The sequence below is a fragment of the Apteryx rowi genome, unplaced genomic scaffold (assembly GCF_003343035.1).
Source record: "Apteryx rowi isolate R43461 unplaced genomic scaffold, aptRow1 scaffold_166, whole genome shotgun sequence".
Classification (NCBI taxonomy): domain Eukaryota; kingdom Metazoa; phylum Chordata; class Aves; order Apterygiformes; family Apterygidae; genus Apteryx; species Apteryx rowi.
The window spans coordinates 993,910-1,013,734 of record NW_020447930.1 but is presented as its reverse complement, the minus strand read 5'-3'; the positions used below and the strand labels follow the sequence as shown (position 1 = coordinate 1,013,734).

At 37.8% G+C, this 19,825-nt stretch overlaps 1 protein-coding gene across 1 annotated transcript in view; it reads right to left on the bottom strand.

Moving 5' to 3' along the window:
• The window catches only part of SYT1 (synaptotagmin 1), a 228,858-nt gene that overhangs the window by 43,982 nt on the left and 165,051 nt on the right, over positions 1-19,825 (bottom strand). Inside the window, exon 7 of the mRNA XM_026060182.1 lies at positions 9,477-9,594. Coding sequence (XP_025915967.1) covers positions 9,477-9,594 — 118 coding nt within the window. The remainder of the gene's footprint in view (positions 1-9,476; positions 9,595-19,825) is intronic.

Sequence of the window (19,825 nt, the reverse complement as noted above, 5' to 3'; positions counted from 1 at the left end):
AGCATTCCAGATCCAGACCCCAAATATGTTATTTGTACAGTACCATACAGCTTATTTTTAATTAAATATTCCCCTCTATATTTTTTAACCATAAGGAAGCAGCCTGAATTAACTTAGCTGCCAACCAGCTGAAACAATTTGTTGTGCAAGACTTGCTGATGCTGTCACATAGTTACATAAGCATTTCTTCACATCCCACATAGCCATGGCTTCTGAACTTAAAAAACCCATCATGTTGCATGCTTTCATAATCACCACTTTTAGCATCCTTCAAATGTTGACAACCATGTGATGGTTTACTGATGGAAAACAAGCGATACAGCCGAGTACCCAAACTCAGCTTCCTGGAACTTACTGCATGAACATATCCCTCACGACAATATTATAAAAATAATGGCCCCAGAGCCAGCTGTTCAGGAATTAAAATTTGGTTCTGCCTACTGTTAAATCATGCACAGTTTTATAATGTACATCTGCAGCTATATTTGGTTTTCAACAAACCTAAGGGAGAGTATATTGTGACAGAACTCACAATACAGAGCTAACAAGTCCTTTCTACTTTCCCCCAAAATATAAAAAAACCACTGAGTTTTGCAGTGGGTGGGATTCTATACGGTAGATTTCCTTTTACCCATGTTTTGCAAGAAAAATTCTAAATATTATTCATCAAGCATTGGTCAATTGTGTCAGATAATACTTGAATTTTGCAGTCATATAAGGAAATTTACGTCTGTTGGCATATAAACTGGACAGATGCTACGTGATCTGTGCTTTATTTCTGTCTTTCCTTAATGAGAGTTATATATTTTACTCTATAATAATTATTACATTAATATCTAATGTGATTGGATGCCACAAGAAAACCCTGCACATAAATATTTTGATTTAAGACAAGTGAAAAATGCTGCTATTTGTAAATTTGAGGCAGCTCAGCAGAAACGAAAGAAATTCGTGCAGGGAACCAGCAATAGCATATTTATCAACAAGACAGAAAAAAGACAGCATAATAAACAAAAAAGGAAGACAATCTTAATCTTCTCCTATGGAATAAAATCACTGGACTAACAACCATAAAATGTCAGAAGGAGATTTTTGCTTCATAATGCCAGTTTTGCTATCGCATTGTATTATTGATAGATGTATCAGTTGAAGGAAACACTTCTGGCACCATCTTACCAAGAAGACTGGTATACTGAAGAAAAAACACATTTTTTAGTTTAAAAACAATCATAATCTTAGGGGAGGAAAGCAGATCACATTACTCTTTTAGCTTGGCTTAGCAAAACCACCTTAGCTGTCCAAACAAAACTAAGTATGTAAATAAAGGTCTGGCTTGCGCAGATAACCTCACTCATACTTGGTCTTGTCTTGCCCTTCAATACACCTGAAAGTGTCACAGAAATGAGACACATACAGTTGACAATAATATGCTTAAGGAGCTCAATTGTTCAATTGAAAAAGAAGATCTAAGACTACATAATCATGATACAGAAGTTCCTCACGATGACATGATACCTGCTGCGTTGACTTCTACAGCTAGCAGAGAAAAGTGCAAGAACCAGTAGCTAGGAATTAAAGCCAGACAAATTCTCACCTCCACCACCACCACCACCACCAAACTTCTTTACAGGGGAAGAGTGGCATTTCTACACTTTACTCTTCCACCTTGTCAGCGGTCAGTTTGCAGTTAATCAAAACACTGCAGCTCACTCAACTAGAATTAGGTGGCTCTAAGACAGTACGGCCTGTGTTGACAGACAGAAGCATGGCCCAAGTGCTGGGTTTTCTACCACATTTATAGGATCATGGAATGAAACTGAGGAGTAAAATATTAGGAAAGAGAATACCACTGAGATTCATATTATTCTTCTGAGATACACAAGAGGCACGATAAGGATATCTGAATCTTGGCACCTGAGTCTCAGTTAGCGACCAGATTGCTTCCTGTTACTTACGGAAGGGTAATGGGAACTTTTCCTCGATTGGGTTGATAGAAGAAAGGGCAGGACTGGACATTTTACCTTCAGTTAGAAAGTTTTGGAAAATGAATTTTGGAATTGGTAATGGGAAAAGGTCTTTTTCATTTTTGTCAAATGATAAACATCTTGTAGCTGCCAGGGAAGAGCTTTACTTGTCAAATTTGTGAACAGATTTGAACTATCACCCGTAAAGTGTATAAGTAAAGTAATGATACTGACAAACTAGAAACACCTTTCTTCCTATATTTCTCATTAAAATAAAGTATACATTTGCTAGAAACATCACTTTATCTTCCTAGCTGTATTTTCAGCCCAGTGTACCAGATGAGGCATGTAGTTCCCTTCTTTGCTCACTTCAGGGACAATTCAGGATCAGGTGTCTAATTTGTGAAATGTTTCTTTCTGTTGAGATGCACACACAAAGCAGTTACGCTTTGGAAACAGAGCCACAAGGCCTACAAGATGTAACCACATAAGAACTAGTAGAATCTAATTGCCTTTCCTGCCCATGAGGGATTAAACAAAGAAAAATGCACGTGGGATTTGAAGTAATGTACAAACCAGATTTTAAGATTGCTTCTCTTCCTTCAGAAAGTCCTACAAACTCCAAACTTCAACTGCACAACAGTGCTAATAAAATGCTTGTGCTGTCTTAAGAACCTGTATGACTTTACGTAGTCCTAAAAAAGAAATACTCTCAATCATACTTTTCAAGCTACTTTTAAGCACTGATCTAAACGGTATTTATAGAGATGAAAAAAGTAATTTTCTTTTTGAGTTCTTATTTTAATTTTTTCTTCTAACCCATTAAAAAAATGTAAGAAATAGGCTGCAATTTTCAGAGAGTAAAAATAAATTAAACTTACTTGTAAGAGAACAACTCTGACTAATTTCCCTAAGGACTCCCGAATCTATCTACAGTATTTCGACATCTATTTTACAGCCACTCATATTTTTATGAAATTCTTGTAGAGCTTGAAAACTTAAAGTATTAACCACCTCATTTTCATACAAGTTATTAACACACATGTCTTCACACTTGCTTTGGGAGCTGCATAACCAAATAAAACCACTATAATTTAAGTAGAAATAAGCGTGCACACACACACACACACACACACACACAAACAAAATGCATTATGTAGATGTGGTTATTCAAATAAAAGAATAAGAAGTCCTCCTGCTCTCTGTTTTGGAGAAGGGCTGGGGGGAAATCAGTGGCAATGCTAAAAAATTATGATTATTGGCTGACAGAGTCCACACAGCTAGTTGCTGATCTGCTGTACCTTTGGTCAGCGTGGATGACTTAGGAGACATAAACATACAACTAGATTTCTTCCCTTTCTCAAATCAAGCAGCTACTCTATGATTCTGAATGAGTCCAAGCATTTTTTTTGGCACAGTGTTTGTCCTAAGGTTACTAAGGTTTCTGAGAGCAATGCTTGTACAGACTTCATTGGTAATTAGTTAGTACAATCTCTTTTTCCTCATTTTAGGCATAGCAGGAAAAAAAGAGCAGAACAATTTGACTTTGCTTCTTTGTCGGAATTGTCACATTTGATGGTTCATTTAATACAATATATTATTGTGTGCAGTAGCATATGATTCTGTGCAAAATCTGTACTCACTCCCCAATGGATAATTACCTGACAGCTCCTCATAAGAACCCCCAAAATGCCCTGAAATAGGAGAGTTTATGTATCACCTTTTAACATTGCTTCTATGATGAATACCTTGTCATGCTAAATCCCTTTTAACTTTTAATTTTGGAATTACCTTCTTCAACTCTCAACTTGAGGAAGAAGGTAATCTGAAGTCAAAGATGCAAGCTGGGATTAGAAGAAACAACTCTGAAAGACCTTATTTACCCCTTGAAAGAGGACCATTTCAGACAAGAAACCCCTTGTCACTGCCCAGTATGGGGGAAGATATCACCAACAGGAACGTTCATCTGGGCAGCAGAGAGAGATTTTAATATGACAGAGGTGTGAGGACTGATTCCATCACCACTGTAGGAACACAAAATGAATTTGCTGTGATGCTGTGAGACTATTTTGGAAGCACTGGAGAGGTGCATTGCTGTTTCAGCCACCGACTGTTGGAAATTCTGCCAGTGAGTGAATTATAGTAGAGATATTGTAGAAATCCTCACTTTAACTAGAGATCTTAAAATATTTGTTGGTACTGATCTCTGCTGGATTCTTTAGGATTAAGCTAGTTGTAAATGCAGCTGTTGCAGTGGTGTTTGTTTTTTATTTTTAATTTTGTCTTTTAATAAGGCTGTTTTCTTTCCCCTTAACATTCACTGAATTATGCTTACAATATGGCTTATATCAAGGCCATGGCACTAATAGTGTATTTCTCTTCCCATAATATTACGTTCGTGTTAGCTAGCTTTTAAGGTTTCTTCTGTTTTAATGAAGTTATTAAAGTGAATGCTCTGACCTGCATAATTCATGAGCATTCACTCTCTCTTCAAAGATCTGTTTTCTAAACTATTTTTTATTTTTCAATGACATTCTTTTATAAGACATACAACAAAGCCCTTTGAATTTTAATGCAATATTTAAAATAAATATGTAATTGCAGAAAACTAGCTTTATTTCTGCTGTAGTATTATTTGGTCCCCAGAGGTGGTTCTGGCTTATAGTATTTGCTTGGCAGATACAAAGAAGCGCTGTGTATTTTCTATTTATAACTCATAAATATTGAAATTAGCTTTCACACATAATGGATGGGACTGTGGGCCACGTTCTCTTCCATGGCAGCATCTGCAGCCTTCTGCAGAAGGAAGATCACACGGATCCTATCACAACTCTTTTTGCAGTTCTTCCTTAGCATTAATCTGGCATAAATAGGTGCGGTTTAGGGTCTGTTATAATCTATGCTACTTGGCAACAGTTCCCAAGGCAATCCTTGAACACGTGCCTGCTGGGCCCTCTCCTCCCCGTCGAAACTTGGGGTCTGACCAGGGGAAATGGTGAGAGGCAACATTGCTAAGGAGATAAGGGAAGAAAAAAAGCTTGCTACTAGGATACATTCCTGCTAATTAGACTGACTAAGGGCTAAGCATATTAAAATAATACACATAAAATAAAAACACATTAGTTTTCAAAGTTTTTTAGAAGGAATAAATCATTTTGAAATTGATCCTGAAAGGATGATAAGCTATTTCAAGGCTTACACTTGTTATCAGCTACTAAAAAGCGAAACATTTCAGATATAAAACAAAACAGTATTTTGCCAGCAATACATACTGCCACTGGAGTTCTTAAGACAGTGCTTTAAGCCAAAGGGCCTGGGGAGCTAAACACCCATAACAACAGTCTGCTCAGGTGCCAGCCCCAGTCGCTTCTGAAAGTTCAATGGCAGAAGTTTTTCAATGTATTTGGGTAATTTATTTCAATGATTGGCTCAGTCAAAACAGGCAAAGCTGCTGGAAGTTAGAAAGAGAGAAAGCTTCTATTTCCTTTCTGGAATAAAAATGAATCCAAATGCAAGACATGACTAAATGCATGAAAAGCTACAGAACTGTCTGCATAAATGTGTATTAATATTGGGAATCTTCCTACGTAATGAAAAGGAGAAGCAAATTTATTGCACAGACTGCATTTAGTTGCAAGTCAGATGTGCTAAGGATTAAATGACCGGTTTTTCTTTAGAAAATAAGTAAAAGTGACAATTACAAAATAAGATTAAGATGAATTTAAATAAAAGTTTCATACTTGCTCAATTAAATCAGTAACTGAAATCACCGCCACTCTGATTTAAATGAATATCTCATAGGGGAGATGCAGATAATTCTTGCTGTCTTTCTGGAACAGAAGGGATTGTAAACCTGAATAAAGTATCACAAGGCATAGACAACCCTTGTGAACTTAATGGCATTGCTGAGCAGTGTTGTGTCCTTCTGGAGAAATTAGTTGGACTTTGTCTTTATGGGCTGTTTGTAGAGATTAAACTGCAAGCTGGTTTTGAACTCTTTCAGTTTTGCAAATCGTCTAAATGCAATTAAAAAAAAGAACCCACAATTACTTAGGAGTCTAAGTTCTCTTTATTTTCAGTAAGACATAAGCTTTTAAGTCACTTAGATATTTTGGATGAAGAATACCTATAATGTTATGTAACAGGGGTTTACCAAACTCAGACAAATAAAAATAATCTCTTTATAGCCAACATTCCTACATATCACCTGCCAGATGTCAGATTCATTAAAAATGCATTCGAATATAATTTAAATAATTAAAATGCCATTTTAAAACATGCATAATTGTTTGCCAGAGGCCCTTGCTCACCAGAAGTAATAATTTTCACTTGTTGTGGTGACTTGATGAGCTCAAGCTGAACAGTTTCAGTGTCTGAGCCAAGGTTTGCTTTAGTCACAGCCTGATGTTGCAATTAAGTTTAAGACCTGGGAGTTTATTGCTCAGATGGGTGATCTGGTTTTGTTACAAGGAGTCTAATGAATTTGATGATTAGTCTGTTGTCTTTTATTGTCTATTTCCAAAGTAATTTGCACTTGGCTTTTGACTGCTAATAAAATTTATGGAAAAGTTCAGATTGCTGGAGATGCAGGCTTTGTTTGCAACTGTAGTAACCATTAAATGAGATACACATACTGACTAGCTGGGTCAGCATTTCACCAGTAGATTCACTGTAGAAACGTTAGGGGAGGTAGTACTTTCAGTCCATTTTGACTAGTCTGTTGCTTTTGACAGGTATCTTGTTAAGTAGGCTCTACTTCAGGACAACATAAATACATATGTCTAAAATTAAACATGTTCTTGACCACAATTATGGATGCATTCCACTTTTTAATACATTACTAACTGGAAGTGCAGAAGGCTACTGAACAATGACTGACTGGTGGTTTTCACTGGGGCAAAAGACAATACAACTGTTCAAGTTTTCACCGAGGAGCAAAGGTATAGCAGATACTTAACAGAAGCAGTAATACTAAAATGTGCAGGGAAGCAGGCACCCAGGCGCCCTCCTTTCTGCAGCACGGCTAACCTCCCCTGTGCGGCATGAAGGCTGGGTGGAAGAAAAAGCCCTGCTCTTTCCACATGCCTACCTTCGGCTTTTCCAGCATCGTCTCCAAAAGAGGGGAGAATAACAAAAACATATTTTAAATTCAAAACCCAGACACTTTTTGCCTATTTTTGACAGACTTTTAGCATTTTTTTTTATTCTGTGACACCTACATAATTTTCACCTCTTAGTAATGGCCTTCCCTTGGTGACAGTAAGTGCTGTTGAGTATACAGGTAACATTCAGAACAGATTTGATTGTTAACATTTTCCCACCTCCACTTTCAGTTTTGCAAAATGGAAAGCAATTTTAGTTTCTAGAGAAAAATAACAAAACTAGTGGGAAAAGTGTTCACTAATTGAGATAAAATCCTGCCACCTTCATTGTCACTAAACAGTGCCTTACTTTGAGAGTAGGTATTATTTAGTGTGAATAATGACAACAAAATCTCAGCTTGATTTCAAAAGTTATTTCTGCATAATTTATTCAAAAGAGAAATTCCCTAATGAAAGATACTTGGTGCACTTTAAACCAACATTATTTCGTCTATAATTCCTGCCTCTGGAATACTATACTAACTGCCATTTATCACTGTCAGTGACTTTTGAATTCCTACTACAACCACAGTATCCCACTGGGTTTGTTTGTCTCTGAGAGAACATGATGTTTTTAGGTTGAAATGGCCTAAAAAAGGAGAACAAAACCTCTCATCCCCTAGAAATATATTTAAATGTCCTTTTACACTGTTCTGGCACTTTAGCACACACAAGAGAGCAAACGACCATTTTCTCCTAGTTATTTGCAGCACAATGCATTATATTTTCCTCCTGAAGTTTGTAGAAGGTCCTCAGTTCATTAGTGCTTCCCTTGCCCCTTTCTTTTCTTACAAGTTGAGTAGCCATTATTTATCACGTTTGTTGCAAATCCTGGGAAAGAATATAGATGCTCTGGTTCTTAGGCCTGTACTTTAGTCACAAAAATCTTGCTTCTTCATTATGAGAGTCTAATCTTTCATTAGGATACAATTTGCAAGGAAATGTGCATAAGAACATTAATTTGCAATTGGTTCAGTACAGAGTGTTAGGGAAACTATTAGTGGTGTGTCCTAAACCGGTGTCCACATTTTAAAATGAGTGTTGAAAAAGCTAGACTTGATTCAGAAAACAACTACAATGTTTTGATGACTTTTACATCATGGTGTCACTTGCTATACAGTGAAAGACTTCAGAAGCAAGTAAAATAAAATAAAGATACCTGGTAACTAGTAAGAGACTTGTTCCCCCTCCCTTTGTGACCCTTCCTCCTGCTATTGTTCATCAAAAATAGTAAACAAAACCTCCAGGCTTACTTTGATGAGGTTCCCATTTCTATGTATATTTTGAGTTTAACTCTTACCTTGTGCTAAGATTATAGGAAACGAAAGCCAAACACTATATCATTTTGTCTGTCATTTGTCAAATGGAAATGACTCTGTGTGTTACTGACAGCAATAAAAGTTTTCAGTTCTGGAGCTGTGCTGGAAACATCCTCATTCTCACTAGTCTGCTGAAACTATCCCTTTTGAACAGAAGGTATCTAAAACAAATTTCTCCTGGAAAGACCTCTCCTTATAAAGCATCTTGTTATTTAATTTGGCCTCAGCTAATTGGCAGTTCAGACAGTAACTGGCTTCCAAGAACGCCAGACGCAGCAGAGAACGTGGAGCTCCACCAGTTCCCGTGACACAGGGCCACCACAGAGACACAGCCCCGCTTCCACATGGGCTGACTGCACCCGCCCTCAGAGATGACATACGTGCTCTCACTCAGAGCCTCCCTACGACAGAAGACCGTGAGGACTATTTGTAGGCATTGTGCATCCTGGAGGTACCAACCTCCTCAACTACCCCAAGTGCAAGACTGTCATTTTGACTGCCGGTGCAGAGGTGTATACAGAGCGAGAGACGCGGCTCTCTCCCTCCCAGCTTTGTGCATTGGCCAGTCATACCTGAGCCCTTCAGATGTAGAGACAGTTATCCCAGCACCTCAACCAGTAGTCAGCACGGTGACCTGTTGTAAGTCCCTCTATTATGTATTATCAGTAACATTGCAGGGAAATGATCACATTTTGTGAGATTAAGCAGACAATACGAATTGTAGTCAGATTTTTTTTCTCCTGCCTGAATAGTCCATATTTATCTCCAGGCAACAGGGAAGAAGGAAAGTACAGAGAGCTTGCAATGTCATCTGACTGTTTAACTCTTCAGACCTCGTCCTGGAGTGGAATGCAATGCATAATGAAATTCATTTTTAAGCTAGAACGAGTTCTGATATACTCAGTCATTCACTGAGTTTCAGAAAACACAAAACATTTTTCAGTGTGAACAAGAGCCCTTACCTTCTCAACAAAGAGATCACCAAGGGAAAGCAAGTTGTTTTTCAGGCCTACAAGCCTGCACAATCTACAAGCAGATATTTATGCACTTACCCGATAGTCCACCAACATCCATCTTCTTCAGGTTCTTTGCCTCTAGAATGACGACAGTCAGCTTGCCAGCAGTAGGCACATAACGGAGGGAGAAGCAGATATCACCCAGTTTTTCTTGCTGGAAAGCAAACAAGACATAGTGTGTTTTTTTTTTTTAATCATTTTTGCACCTTTTAAATATAGTTTTAAAAGTCACAAAGACAATCAACAGGATTACATTTCAAATTCCTATTGTAAAATAAAATGTTCAAATTAACAACATAAGGTATGTGCCACAAGTTGCCCAGTTTAAATCCTTGATAACCTCAAGTCTGTTGTAGCAACTGGAGGTCACAAGAATTACTCTGTACGGAGCCAAATGACAAGGTATGTGCTGGCTACCATGTAAGCCACACCGCTCAGCATTTCATCTCAGACAATCTGGCTCCCACAGATGCTATTTGACCTTTAACACCAACCAACAGAGGCATGACTTTTTTTTCCAGATTGTGTTTCAGTGGAAGTCAATTAACACATATGCATATACAACCACTAGACTGTTTTCCGTGAAACAATAACATGGGTCTTTCTCATCACACTCTGTCACAAAAGCAGAAAAGTGTAATAACCAACGAGCACCAAGCGATCAGTACAAAAAGGCTCTGTCTCCCATCAGACAGGCAAAACAGGAGGGCAGAGAGCCTGGGAAAGCTCACAGTGCATCCCTCCTCCCATCACAAATAGCTGGAAGGATTTGGTTTTGCCTTCAGCCTCACACCTATCCCCTGGGATCCTGCCAAACACAACCTTTCATAATTCATTGCTTCGTATTTTCTCAACAGGTCTGGCATAGAGGGAAAGGCTTAATTATGTTCAGAATTATAAGAACTTTGTTTTAAAAGTACGGAGTAATCTATTTGAACTTGCAGACATGAGAGAAAAGAGCAGAGCACCGCTTAGAAAAAAATCATTAGGACGATCAGAGCTGCTTTTCTCTGTTCTCTGAGGCGCAGTGGTATCTCTAGGGGGTTAACTACGGTGCTTTTCAGAGAAGATGAATCAGGTTACACTAAACGGCCCAATAAGGCATTTCTGACAGCACTGTTTCTCTTTCAATGACAGCAGTCCTTATGGCACATATCTATTTCCACAATTTATTCTGGCAGTAGACCATAAAGTACATTTCTGTCAAGATATGGCTCCAGTGGTTTTTTTTGAATGTATTACAAGGTTGGTTGTTGAAAAGTTTTGGGGGTATATCCAAGCTCTTTGCTAAGACACTAGGTAATTTTTGCAGGAATTATGCACTCCCCCCCCCCCCCCAAATACAAAAAAGACATGGCTATTTACCAAGTTTGAAAAGCCAAGGGGAAAGAGACAGATCACAACCTCATCCAGAAAGCACTGGGAACACCACTGCTAGCAACTCTTCACAAGTCCATAGAGGCAGCTGGTATTTCATAGAGAAAAGACAGCCCATGTTCTAAGGATTTTACTTTGTAAAATCCACCAAAATGTTCTTTTCAAACCAGGAGCTTAAGCTTCTAAGTCATTTAAGAGAAGCTGAACTTTAACCATTAAGCCAGATTTTTGGCATCAATGGCACTTAGATATAGATGTCTAGCTATACAGAAACTTAAGACCTGTTTTTAGAAGTACTTTTCACTGAAGATTAAGTGCATATGTTGTCTTAAAGTGTGTTTTCTTTACTGTAATCTGTGCAAGTGAAGTATCTAAATACCTCTGTGTGTGTTAGCATTTTTGAAAATTAAATCCCTACTGAATAGCATATATTCCATATATTGTAATTTCCTTACATTCTTTCTCAACAGCTATTACACACAATCACTTTTTATCCAGGTTTAGATAACAATCTGCAGTATATCCACCTGAAGGATGTGCACCAAATACTCAGACACACTTCAAGGTTTACATTTTCCTCCTGTATCAAAAGGTGCATGGGTCCATTTTAGAAGACTTTCTCAGGGATGCAAGAATCTAGTTATGTTGTTCTAAATGAAGGACTGGAGCCTTATATATTAAGAACTACCTGGCATCATATAGTTATTGTTCCTTTTAATTTTCAAGAACTTGGAAACTTCAGTAATACTATAATACCTATAAGGTGACAGACTCTGAAATAATCATTACAAGCTGGGAACAAGACCTTAGTGTTGTAATAGATCACCAGTAGTCAGAAAACATATAGAACTAACACAAAGTTAAAAAAAAAAATTAGGAAAGGCACAGCAGGAAGGAACAGAACAGCTTATGATGTTAAATGTATAAATTCATGTATAAAAAAACCTGTATAAATGCATGTGCACCTCTATCTTGAACACTGGTGTGGTTATTGTATTCCCCTCTCCCCCCCCCCAAAAAAAAAGAAAAGAAAAGAAAAGAAAAGAAAAGAAAAGAAAAGAAAAAAGAAAAGAAATGGTAGAATTTGGAAAGGTTTCAAGAAGAGCAGCAGAAATGATTGAAGATATGACACAGCTTCCATATCAGGAACAGCTAAGTAGATTAAGATTCTTCAGGCTAGAAAGGATATAATTGAGAAAGGGTAGTTTAGAGACCTTGAACTGCCCCAGCAAAGCTATAATGATGTTATGATCTGGTTTGAAAAAAGAGACCCTGGTATCACAAAATTTACATTTTTAACTCATATCTAAATAACCCAAGATGTCTTTCATGGCATGGACTGCATTTTTATGGATACTTACTACTCCTCTCTGTCCGTATAGGCTGTTAAAAATCCCAGCATAGATTCTGACCATGGAAATATAGATTTTAGCTGTTCAATCTGCATAGCTCATGCTTAGCTCTAACTGACCCTGCAATGACCTGGTGATAGCAAAGCACGCTCCTGTTCCCTTGACATTCAGTTTTGGAACTGGCTGTGTTTGCTGGGCCCACGGTGAAGTTGATCTATCACTTGTAGCTTGTTTAGAATGGAAGAAATCAATTGCCTATTGATTTGTGTTATCACAGTCACAGATAACCCAGTCTCCTTGTGTCCTTTGCTGTAGCTGCTCTATTACATGGTAGACTTGGTTTAAATTAGCCTGGTTGATTTATGGTGCTTCGAATAAGACTGAAACAGCGTATATCTGAAAGCTCTTCTTCATCCCCCATCTCAGAGACCTTTGTACTCATATATTATCCAACACATAAGGGCTCTGCCATCACACCTGGATTCAGGAGGCAGAAGTTTGGTTATAGCAGCATGGGAACTTGTATTCCTCAGAAACGTATCTCATTTACCGAATACCATTTATTTTGGTAGTTATTTTTAAATTAATACCAAACTTCCGAAATACAGTTCCTTGGATTGCTCTTATCCAGCTATTTTTTTTGTGTGTGTGTATTTGTGTTGAGACTGGAGCGTGTTTAGTAAGCATAAAATTGTGTTAGGATAGTTGTTCCTGAGCTGAGTGCTTCACCAGAGGCTGGAGGAGGTACTTTACAAACACAGTTATTGCCACGGAAACCATCACCTCTCACCAGTCTTTTTCCATCTGTAATCATGTTACGCTTCTGTGCAAATACTGCAATTGTCTACACAGAAGAGTAATTTTATGAGAGCATTTAATGCATTTTTAGCCTCTTTTAATGTAATTTTAGCTGCAGGAAGCATGGAGGAGAAGCCAGCATCTTGTAAACAGTTTTCTGTAGATCACCAGCAAGACATAGGAAATGGCAGCAGATGATGGACTCATTCCAGTGAATAACTTAAAGAAAAAGCATAGGTACCTCTTTAAATTCCAACAGAATGACATTTAGTACTTTTTTGTTGTTATCAAAATCTGTATAACTGCATTTCTCAGTATTTCTTGTACTTTACCATTTTCTCTTTGCATGACTGCCACAAGTTTTCTGTTCCTAAGTTGGTTTGTATTTTTTTCTCTAATTCCTTAAAATATTTGTCAGGCAAAAAATACTGTGATTCGCAGCACTGCAATGAAGCAGAAAAAAGCAATCACTAGAGGTGTGGTTTGCAGGAGATAATTACAAACCCCTGCAGGGCTATGAGGTACAGATGAGTGCTTCTGGCATGGTGATTATCTCATGGAGGTGCCTTATTGTTATTATGAATTTCTTTCAGTCTGATGTATAAATAATTTATGTTAGTAAATTACTTTGATCTCTGATGGAAACTGCAAGTTAGTGTTAGAAACTTCCAACTGGGAGGTTCACAGACGTTAACCTATTCCTGTATAATGCCTAAACACCAATCAAAAGACTCCCTCCATCCAAGCAACTTCATAATTTCATTACATTTAAAGAGGATGCGATGCAGCAAAACATAAATGACATAGACAGCACTGGTACCACTTCTTCAGGTTATAAAAGGCTATTTAAGGTCCTATTGAGAACCTGGTCTTTTTAGAGAAGGCTCTAAGCGGCTCCTGCCTGTCTCATGTTCCTTCTCTTACTCGTCAGTACTCATTTTGGCCTTGATAACAATGTTCTAATGAGCTATTGAGAAAAATGCTATTTATGCAGATTACTCTCATTCACATTGTTGAATCTCTAATAGTAATATCCGTCTTCTTAATATAAATACTCTCCATGTTTTTCATGTAAGAGGATACAAAAAAGTTGATGCTTGCAGCTCTTTTGGTAAAAACAAAACCAAAATAACAAGCCACAGCACCCTAGGGTTTTTCCTAATTGGATCTAAGACTCCAAAACAGTCAGTGGAAGGATATAAACACATAATGGGGTAGGTTTCCAAATTCAGTACCAGGTTTTGATTCTGGATATTTGCATAAGCTTCAGAGAAGCACAGTAGGATGTGTTTGTGGGTGAAGACCCAAAATACAATCTTCCACTAATCAATATTTACAATACGAGCTAATATTGTTCACTGTATAGCTTTCACACCAATCAGAATGTTTTAACATACTCTGGACACAACATGGACAGCACAAAGGTGGGTTATAAGCTAAATTGGCTTCTTTCAAATTCAGGAAACCTAGGAAAACTGTAAGGACAGAACCTCTAATTCTAACCGATACGAAGTGAAAATACGACATCCATGGGCTTCCGTTAATTTTGAGGCCATCGCATTTTGTGTCTGCTTATAGAGACCTCAAATCCAACAAATAGCTGGGACCTACAATTGGGAAAATATCATGTGTCGTCCCCCCCGCCAGTACAAATAGGGAGCATACTGAGAAAAGGAGAACGACATACTGGTTTGCTGGGCTCCTTCCTTTTCTTTAAACATGAAATTTTATTTCTGCAACAGCTGTCTTTACATTACCAGCTTCAAGGGCATTACATTTTTGATAAATACATGGTTAAAGAATCAAGCAGAAAATTTTAGCCCTGCAATAGGTACTATCAGGCAAGAAAGAAAATCTTTTTCTCTTAGACTTGCAAATCAGGAAACAGATGACCCAAAATATGAAGATGGTTCTGCCACAATTAGGCAAAGGAGTGGGAAGTGAGCAAGGAGTTCTTAAAATCCAGTTTACATAAACAGGCTAGAAATAGATGGTGCAGGAGAGAAAGGAAAAGGAGAACAGGAAAAAGAAAGAAAAGATGGAGAGATATTTCAGCTAATGTGCCAGCCCATTGTTATGTCCCTTTTGGACACTCTCACCTCAATATTTATGCATACCAAGTATCACTGCATCCCAAGGTCTATGGACTATTTGGGGGAGAAAGTACTGAGGGTGAATAGCAAAGGCAGAATTTTCCCCAGCCTTTTCAATCAAAAGGCTAATTATAGAAGTAGATATTTCAGATTTATGAAATGTTAACTACAAACCCAGTCACTATAAACTTAAAGACTTTAACAACTAAATCACTAGCCTGACAAGCAGAACAATTCCTTTAGTGTCTAAAAGAATTTCAAGCCCGTGAATGCAGCAGCGAAGCTGTTAGATAGCTAGCACTAAACAGGTGCTAAATGCCTCTGGAGATAAGGAGGAACCTTCCTCCTGGCTGCATACATTGCACTTCTGAAGAAAATATCTTAAAATAATACAAATATGAACAGACAAGTGCCCTGTTGTTCATTTCCTTATTCAGGGATCAGTCTTTATTCATAGGAATAACCCACTTGTCTTCCAAAATGGAAGTACATAGTATGTGTGGGCAAAAGACTCTCCTCTTTGATTTTACTAACATTATTTCAGAAATGCATTTCATAGGTCACACTCTCTTCAAATGTGCAAACTTGGCCATAAAGAGAAGTTTCTGTTAACGTGTTCAGTTACAAGCCACATAACAAGTGAATTAAGAGGCAAAGCAAAGTGAAATAAGCTTTAACAGATCTAAAGAGAAACAGAGGCTGCCTGAAGCAAAGATCCAGAGAGCCTGTTTCAGATGCTATAAAAAAGGGATCAGCGGTGACAACAGTCTAAGAGGAGGCAGAAAGGAGACTGATGCTAGGTGAACAGAGAACAGAAATAGAATCAAAGATCCACACAGGAAGTTTTAAAAGAGAGAAATTTTAGAGCAGACCAGGAACAATCTTTCAAAGTGAATTTATTAGAGGTATCAGGAGGTACTATCTGTAGGGATACAGTTATGATATAAAGCAGGAGTGTGGAAGAGCCAAGCGAAACAGCTTTAATTGCACATTCCTTTCGACTGCTTTCCCTACTACAGTCCTACTCTGTGACTTCTTTGTCATACAACTTCTGTAAGCCAGCACTACTTTTTACCTTTGCTTAAAGGGAACAGAGCTGGCAGGATCTTCCTATGGAAATGAAATCTATTTTTTTCACTCTGAACAGCACCATTTAGCATAGAAATTATTATCACAGTTCTTCACAGATCTCTGTCTTCTTTTTGCAATCTATCTACATTTATATTTATATATGTATATATAAAAGAGTAGTGGATTCCATGTATTTTAGCTGCCGTAATTATGTAATACTCTCCAATGCACTCGTAAATCAAATTTGAAAGCAAGTTGGGCAATAATTTCAACCAGTCATTGTTATTAAAAAAATTAACGAGTCAGATTCTGTCAGCTTCTTTCTTTTACTCCTCTTTATTACATTTTTAACTGTTTAGAGAAAGCATTAATGCATTTAAAAAGCATTTTAAAATGCATTTAAAAAGCATTTTATTAATGCTTTTTAAAAAGCAGAACAAATAGAAAGAATAAACACTGTCATTATTAGTGGAAGATGACACTTCATGGTCATCAGTTTAAAAGCATTACAATCAGTGTTGCCTCTTGCAAAATGAGAAAAGCTGTGGCTGAAGGTACTTGAAATCAAAAATTAGCAGGAATGCAGCCTTTGATTGCCAAACAAGAGAATATGCTACCAAATATGCAGAGTTCTTAATTAAATGAGAAGAATATGATTTTCTTCAATAAATGAGAAAGGTGGGAAAGAACTAAAACAAACATATATCCCCAAACATCATAGACTGGCTTTCAGAAACTCTTTGCCTACCCACAAATGCTTGCAGCTGGCTGTTCTGCTCTAATGATTGCATCTCGTTCTGTTTTGCCACTTGGCTTCTCCTCAGTTCCTGCCTGATCATATTTCTAAATGTCACTCACGTTTATGCAGGCTAGTGCACAAAACAAAATTAATTTAACTGAATGGCACATTAATGTTATTACTTTTGACAGCATGGAAAACTTATTAACTATAGCATGTCACAAGGCTAGTCTTCGAGTGAATAGTCTAAGTACAACATTGAGAGAAAATGTAATACATTTGAAACATTTTTTTGGGGGGGGGGATTATCAGACACTGTGAGAAGTCAAATCACAAAGCTTTCCCATAAATATTAGAAAATTACATGTGCACTGCAGTCACTCTACAGATAATCCTTGTCCTACTCTGATAGGACACTGGAAGTTACAGCACAGCACCCTTGTTTGAGTTGAAAACAGCTCTTGTAGTAAGTACGGGCACTTTAATGCTTAGTTAATGTACTACCAGAAGATTGCCTTGGTTCTGAAAGTGATTGACTCAAAGGCTTTAGGCTATGGATTGAAATTACAGCACACATCAGAAAATATAGAGGGTCAGTAGACCTCAGGGAACTGTAATAAAAAGCCCAAGAACCAAATCAATTACAGATTCCTTATTTATGCCCCAAATAGCATCTTTATGATGTACTTTTTTCCTTAAAATAACACACATGGTCAGGATCAGTATTCTATTGTATGTGGTGTTGCATTAAAAACTTGCATGAACAGAGTCCTTGCTACAGTGGCATTACATTTTCAATTAATGACAAGACAGAACAGACAGATTAAACCAGTAGGTGGGAATGAGTGGAATGATGGAATGAGCAATTCCCTATAGCCACTGGTAAATTCTGCTAAAATCCAACATCTCCACTGAATGACTATCAGGTGAATTCAGTGACGCCATTACTGAAGCTGTACAGCATATTTTTGTTTGATCTGCAAGAACCACAAAGAGAAATTCAGTGGAACTTGTGGATTACTTTCACAGACACCCACTTTTTTTTCCCCTTTCCTCTGCAACAAAATACAAAGACAAAGACCTTGCACCTTGACTAGTCACAGCTACATTATAAACAAATGGTTCCCTGTGCAGTGACACTAACAAAGTCTAGTTCATTCAGCTCCTGTGGATTTATGTCCTATTTTCTCCCATCTCCTGCTTGCATTAACTCCAGCTCATCTTTCATGTTCCTCCATGACATCCCCCTGCACGACCTTCAGCTTCCTTCCATGACCACAGATCACAAACCCACACAATACAGCAGCCCCCTCCAAAATCTCCTCAACTGGCAATAAGACAAATGTGATGGTTTTAAAACCACAAGCCTGCTGGTTACCTATCAGCAGGCCATATAAAACACCTAATAACCCTTGAGCACATGCTCAAGAGTTTCCTTGCACAGGGCAAGAATTTGAGTTTCTTTCCTCTTTCAGCCACTGATTTTCATTACTTCTACAGGAACCTTCTTATCATACCTTCCAGCTTCCAAGGCAGCATGCAATACAGTTCTGTGCCAAAAAACAGTTTTTCACCTTCATTTTCATAGGAAAAACCCTGGGCCATATGGGCAGGTCAGGACCCTCTGTGTGCTGCAGCTGCAGCGGTGATGTGGAAGGGGCTGGGGACCAGGGGACTGCATAGCACAGATGCCATCCAGGGTGGAGGCAGCATTTGAGATTTTTTCCTCGGTGAGCCAATGTATTCTAATGGCAGGGCAGGAATGACAGCCAGCAGGCTGCATAAGCCTTGCTTCTTTAGGAAACATAGCTGAAAAGGAACTGGGGTTGCTAATGGCAAAACCACATTCAGCTAATGTGAGTTAACAGTTGAATGGTGAAGTCTTATGACAAGACACCTCTCCATTTGTAATTTAGCAAGATGAAGAAGACTTTTTGCTTCAAGTATAATTTCATCCAAGCCAATGCCATTCTATTTCCATCCACTGCTTCTGTGCTACAAGTACAGGCAGGATCTGAAATCCCTCTCTGTTCTTCATTTGGAAAGTTGTGCTATATTGTCCTCTTTTGTACTGGATATTTTTCCAGAGCCTCTAAACATCCTGTTAAGATGAGATAGGGTAAAGGATACAGATCTGAAAAAGAGGCAAGATGAAAACCCTCAAAAAAGCTTGGAGGCCCTCTTGCTCTAGTGCCTCCTGGATTTAAGGAAGTCAGAAATACACCAAATGCTTTCTCAGATCACTTCAATATTCAATAATTTCCCAGATGAAATGAAGAAACTAATACTTGCCTCTTTCCACAACCCCATGCATTCTCAGTTCAACTTATTATGAATTTATGCTCAGTTCAAGACTGAAGTGCTTCTAAACTACTGCTGTGTATTCAGTCTTATTGACTTTCCCTCACCAGACTCATGTTCACTTCTAAACCAAGCTTTCAAAAATATATTTTTATCAAAATACTGAAATATATTCCAGTTTTTGGCTAAAAACATACAGACAAAAAACTCTTTTATTACTCTACTTCCCCTGACTATTTCACTTTGAAAAACTCACTCTCTTAACACATTCTTTAGGAAGACAAGTCAGCTCATCAAAGGTCATCATAGCAATCAGTACCACACACAGAATTTCATTAATCTCTTCAGTAAGAAGAAAGAGGTCACCGCAGTCATCTATAAAAATCTAGGAAAGAAGACTCTACTTATCAAGAGATCTCTGGCTCAGTGATGTTCATTTTTAATAAATCTTAGACCACAAGGGAAATTCCAGAAGACTGGAACACTGCTAATGTTATGCCCATATTACTCAAAAAGACCAAATGGGATGAAGGTGGTATCTATCAGCCATTTGCCTTTTATCAAAGCCAGATAAAACAAAGGAAGGATTCATAAAAGTTTGCATTAATTATGGTTTAAAGGATATAAAATATAATGAATGTGTAGTCACATGGT